The sequence below is a fragment of the Lactuca serriola genome, chromosome 5, assembly GCF_051521515.1.
Source record: "Lactuca serriola cultivar US96UC23 chromosome 5, Lser_US96UC23_V15, whole genome shotgun sequence".
Lineage (NCBI taxonomy): Eukaryota > Viridiplantae > Streptophyta > Magnoliopsida > Asterales > Asteraceae > Lactuca > Lactuca serriola.
Window position 1 is genome coordinate 286,428,906 of NC_136412.1, and position 5,461 is coordinate 286,434,366.

Here is a 5,461-nt window from a genome sequence, read left to right on the forward strand (position 1 = left end):
ATTTAATCTTTTCATGATTGCAAAATGACCACTGATGGGGTAAAATGGTTTTAAGTTTATTCAAATCTTAAAATGATTTCGTTACTAATCGTGTAATTTTGAGAATAAAACGCAACATACATAACATAGGAGATTACTTTTTCAATAAACACAATAAGGCTATAGGATATACCCATAACACCATAACATAAAAAAAAATAAAAAAAATAAAAAAATAAAAAAAAAAGCTTAGTCACTTCATCGCCACATAAACACCACTTCACAATCACTTACCCTGGGAAATCTCCATCACTCTACCATCCCAAAATACTTCTAATTTTTAATACAAAATTATATATATATATATATATATATATATATATATATATATATATATATATATATATATATATATATAGATAGATAGATAGATAGATAGAGAGAGAGAGAAAGAAAAAAGAGAAAAAGAGATACTAGTTATGAATTTTTATCAAGTTAACAAACTTTCACTCCTTCTTATCTTAACACACCATAACACATAAAGAAGTGGTGTGTACATGTTATAACATATATTACTGGGCATTAGCCTCACGTTGGGTAAGGGTGTTGGGTAAAAGTGTTGAGTATGGGTCATACTCTCCATATAATTTTGTTTGTCACATCATATCTTATGTCATCTCTATATAATTTCATATTAGCTAGGAAATACTCACCATGTAATTTTAATTTCCACATCAGCCTTTCCCCGAGGTTCTTGACCTATACCTAGCAGTTTAAGCATCATATGGCGTTCTTCAAACAATTAAATATTGTGAAAGGATTTTTTTTTCTAACGACCAGGTTGAATTATATTTTAGTTACAACAAAATTAATGGTATGTGGTAAATTTCATGGTTTTTATTTAAGTTACGAATTTAGGAGAATATGTTAAATTAATCTTATACCTTATCTTATGATATATATTAGGGACTATATAATAAAGTCTAGTGTTATTAAGATGATACATTTGTATTGTAATTACAAAATGAGCGATGCATACGTATCCCAAACTCTAACAGAATTTCCCACCAGAAACTTACAAGAAATATTTTCAATTTCTTTTTTCCACAAACACAATTCCTGAAATTTGTAGAACCTGCACTGCTCTGTTATTCTCCATTCTGTGCATTTCGTCTCCACCAAGAATGGCGTCAATCATCCCCAAATGCTTCTCATTCATCATCCTCATCATCAACATGATGCTCTTTTCTCTAATTTCATCAGCGCTATCTCAAAGTAAATCACCGCCATTTTATTCTTTGTTTAGATGCTTCTTCATTTACTCATATCATTTGTTTTGTGATTATTACCAGGTCCGACATACATGGCGTTCGTCGTTAACGCAACAGCTCTTCCGCCGGAGGACTCCTTTGACTACATAGTAGTCGGCGGTGGCACAGCAGGTTGCCCATTGGCAGCGACGTTATCAGTCAATCACCGTGTCTTGCTTCTTGAAAGAGGCGGTGTTCCGCACATCAACCCTACCATCATGAGACAAGAGGGTTTCATCCCCACTCTCCGGCAAGTCGACCCATTCCACTCCGCCGCCCAAGCATTCACTTCCGAGGAAGGCGTTCCCAATGCTCGTGGCCGGATTCTTGGCGGCAGCAGCGCCATTAACGCCGGATTTTATAGTCGAGCAGACGATGAATTTTATGATCGATCGGGGATCAATTGGGATCCGCTTTTGCTCGAGCGTTCTTATCAATGGGTTGAGAAATCCATCGTGTTTGAACCCCAGCTACAGTCGTGGCAAACTGCCCTTCGTGATGGATTATTGGAAATCGGTGTTCAACCTTATAACGGATTTACGTTAAAACACTCTCTTGGAACCAAGATCGGTGGTTCTACCTTCAACAGCTCCGGCCATAGACACAGCGCCGCTGATCTTCTGAATCTCGCTAGAGAAACAAATATCAAGATCGCCGTCTATGCAAGCGTTGAGAGGATCTTATTCGCTGCTTCAGATTCTCCTGAGTCCAAGGAGAGCGCCATCGGCGTTGTGATTCGTGATAGTGCTGGCTATTTTCACCATGCACTGCTAAGGGAGAAAGGAGAGGTCATTCTCTCCGCCGGCGCCATTGGTAGCCCCCACCTGCTTCTCTTGAGTGGCGTCGGACCACGCTCGTACCTTTCTTCTTGGGGCATTCCGGTGGTAAATCATTCTCCGTTTGTTGGGGAGTTTCTGTATGATAATCCACGAAACGGAATATCGTTTGTGTCACCTAAGCTACTGGAGCATTCTCTCATACAGGTGGTGGGCATTACTGATTCCGGTGCTTATCTCGAAGCATCATCCAACGTTCTCCCTTTTCCTTCTCCTGTACACTCTATCTTCATGCGATCTTCATCGTCTCCGTTGTATTTTAGTGTCGCCAGCATCATGGAGAAGACCATCGGCCCTCTATCTGCCGGATCACTTCGTTTGGCGTCCACAGAAATCAGAGTTAACCCAAACGTACGTTTTAACTACTTCAGCAACCCGGTGGATTTGCAGAGATGTGTAAACGGAACGCGTAAGGTTGGTGAGTTGCTTAGAAGCCAGGCGATGTCTAGTTACAGGTTCCTGGGATGGTCTGGTGCAGAGTTTAGATTCATGGGTCTGCCATTGCCGGCAAACCAAACAAGCGATGAGGAGATGAGTGATTTTTGCCGGCGGACTGTGAGCACAATATGGCACTACCATGGCGGATGCGTGGTGGGGAGGGTGGTGGATCCAAATTTGAAGGTCATCGGTGTTGATTCTCTTCGAGTAATTGATGGTTCCGTTTTCTCAATTTCACCTGGCACCAATCCACAGGCTACTGTTTTAATGCTTGGGAGGTAAGTTTTTTTTAGCTTGTGTTGTGTCTTGAATTGGAGTTTTGAGTTTAACTGACACTGACACCACCATTGTTGGTTGGTTTGTAATTGTTGCAGGCATATGGGTTTGAAGATTTTGATAGAAAGAATGCAAAAGGCAAACACTTGATTTTGATTTCCTTGTTATGTTAATATTACACATTTACACCCTTGTTTGTTGTATTCATTCATTCATGGCTTCTGTTACTGATGATAGATATTCAAAATTTCATGTTGGAAATGACATTAATGACACAAAATTTTATATCATGTAATTAGAATTGTGACTTGTGAGTTAATAAAGCCATTATGGTCTGATGCTAATTGTTATTTGTGAATTCTTGTTCTGAGCAAGTTGACGCTTGTAATGTACTTTTATTTAGTGGATATGAAATAATAGGTGGTTTTAAACAGAAATTAGTGGAAAATATATAGGACAAACTTGGAGGAAATAACAGATTTAATGAATAAACTTATATTTTAATTTTTACTCATCATAAAAATGCATATAATTTGCAGCTGATTTAGTCTACATGTACGATGCTAGTCAAACTTACAGTAAACTGCCTATGCCAGTATAAAAGGCAATGTACAATGCTATTTCCCACAATTTGTGCAGATTTTTGTGGTTTGTCAAGTAAAGTAAAGAAATTTATGCAAAATGATAGATCAGCTTAGATACCATATAAAATGCAACATTACAGTTCATAAAGCTCAGTTACATGAAAATAAAAATGTAACAAGATCCCAGATCAATTCACACACAATTCCCTTCATCAAAACAATGCCTAACATAACTTGCAAATCTTGTTTTAAGCCTACACTGATGCAAATGCTCCTCATCACTTTCCCCTGAACACAATGAAAAGAAATGGATTTTAAGCACATTGTAATATTGGAAACTAAAAATGGATAAAAATTTCACACAAACAGAGACAACAAGTGACATACGAATTCATCATCAGGGTAATGTTGTCCCCTTTTAGTAGAATCCTTCCTGCACATCCAAAAAGTTAGAATTTAGAATAGAAATAACGATGGGAAACTAATCTAGAGAAAGATGAAAATATATCATTGACAAACCTAGTGGCTTTCTGGTCTTCTTCTTAATGCTGACTTCTTCAGCCTCATCAAGAACCAAATTCATGTACTCATCAAACCCCTACATCAAACAAATAAACACATAACTTTTCAAGGGATAGTATGCATCATGTTGTTCTGTTGAAAGAGAAAAAGGCACACTTTGATTCTTGATTTACCATTTATGCATATCCATTATCAAAAGAGAAAAGGAAAACAAAGGCATATTTTGATTCTTAATGTTATGGGTAATACTTATCAATCTGAATTTAACATCCATTCACTTACAAAGCTAAATGTAGTTAACAAATCCCCTAGAAGGTTTCATATGTCCATATAAATTTTGAAGAAAGCAAACCTTTGACATCATAATCAAAGTGTGTAAGGTCAAGAGGGTATCATTTACTACCAGTCAAGCCCTAAAACCCGAACCACAGATATCATTTGCTACTGGGGTCGCTCAAATTCTACAGGAAACAAGTCTTAAGGACTAGAAAGAAAGTTCATGGAAAAACATACGATTATGCGGCCTTCAATCCTCAAGTCCTTCTGCTCAAATAGCCATATCTGAATACGAGCTTTCTGTTTCGCAAACAAAACATAAAGTAAGGAAATCATCCAGCAAGGTGTAAGAAAATCAAAAGGAAAAAGCTTGCAGGAACTTACACTCTGGAGGAACCTAAAGATCAGATTCTGAAGCCAAGGAGTAAAGAAAAATATTGAAATTGCATTAGTAATTAACCGATGAAAGAATTAGGGTAAGTTGTTGAGGTATGAGAAATACATACGATCGGTTGGGTCATGATCCTCTGGACTTTGGTCGCCATGGCTGCTGTTGTTGTGGATGTCCTCTCCTTTGATTGATAACGCAGCCGCAGAGACAACCCTAGAGAGCTCTTACGGGAGAGAAGACTGAAGTGAGCCCTTGTTTCTGGTCAACATTTACAGTTTCCCCCGCTCCTTTTATTCTTCTTTTAGTTCGTCTTTCGATTATTCTTGAATAAGTAACACGAATAGTCCTTGTGTTTTGCTCTGTATTGCGTTTTTGGTCCTTCTTAATGCTCTTTTTTTCAATTGGACCGTCCTTATATGGCTTTGCTTTGATTTTGTTCCCGACAAACTTGAAAATACTATTATAACCTTATCTGATTTTTTAAATAGTTGTATAATTAATTTAATTGTTATACATTATTTAAATCATGTGGTCGCACCACCCACCATTCACATGACCTTCCTCATCTCCCTTCACTCAATACACATTTCATACAACTCATACAAAATTATGAAACATGTCACCATGCTTGCATCTATTAATGTATCTCATATTGGTGAGAAATTGTTCTATAAGTGACTATATATGTTGGAATCTTCTTTACTTCATAAGAGTTATTTTGGAGATATGATATCGGATCTCATATATATCTTACATGTTATCATTATCAAATTTTAGCATCTTGTAGTGGTTTGACACATATCTGCATCTATACACATTGAGCCTCTATCACTCTAAGGAGTGTCAATG

The 5,461-nt window shown here is 37.2% G+C and overlaps 2 protein-coding genes across 2 annotated transcripts; one reads left to right on the forward strand and one right to left on the reverse strand.

Annotated features, from left to right (window-relative positions):
* The first annotated feature begins 1,001 nt into the window (after positions 1-1,001).
* LOC145054549 (Glucose-methanol-choline (GMC) oxidoreductase family protein) lies at positions 1,002-3,105 on the forward strand. The gene is made up of 3 exons (XM_079002776.1): positions 1,002-1,254; positions 1,332-2,841; positions 2,938-3,105. Exons 1-3 carry the CDS (start codon positions 1,164-1,166, stop codon positions 2,987-2,989), a joined length of 1,653 nt encoding a protein of 550 aa, XP_078858902.1. The 5' UTR covers positions 1,002-1,163; the 3' UTR covers positions 2,990-3,105.
* Positions 3,106-3,510: 405 nt separating this feature from the next.
* On the reverse strand, positions 3,511-4,886 carry LOC145054550 (uncharacterized). Its single transcript, XM_079002777.1, has 6 exons — positions 4,728-4,886; positions 4,606-4,632; positions 4,459-4,521; positions 3,943-4,021; positions 3,811-3,856; positions 3,511-3,711 (listed from the first exon to the last, which is right to left on the reverse strand). Exons 1-6 carry the CDS (start codon positions 4,764-4,766, stop codon positions 3,702-3,704), a joined length of 264 nt encoding a protein of 87 aa, XP_078858903.1. The 5' UTR covers positions 4,767-4,886; the 3' UTR covers positions 3,511-3,701.
* Between the last annotated feature and the right edge of the window lie 575 nt (positions 4,887-5,461).

Bases quoted from the DNA above. Each gene is read 5' to 3' on its own strand.
- LOC145054549 (XM_079002776.1), top strand. From the start codon at position 1,164: ATGGCGTCAATCATCCCCAAATGCTTCTCATTCATCATCCTCATCATC. The intron at 1,255-1,331 runs GTAAATCACCGC...GATTATTACCAG, and splicing joins TTCATCAGCGCTATCTCAAA to GTCCGACATACATGGCGTTC. The intron at 2,842-2,937 runs GTAAGTTTTTTT...TAATTGTTGCAG, and splicing joins ACTGTTTTAATGCTTGGGAG to GCATATGGGTTTGAAGATTT.
- LOC145054550 (XM_079002777.1), bottom strand. From the start codon at position 4,766: ATGGCGACCAAAGTCCAGAGGATCATGACCCAACCGATC. The intron at 4,633-4,727 runs GTATGTATTTCT...CCTTGGCTTCAG, and splicing joins GGATCATGACCCAACCGATC to AATCTGATCTTTAGGTTCCT. The intron at 4,022-4,458 runs GTATGTTTTTCC...TGTTTGATGTAG, and splicing joins GGATTGAAGGCCGCATAATC to GGGTTTGATGAGTACATGAA.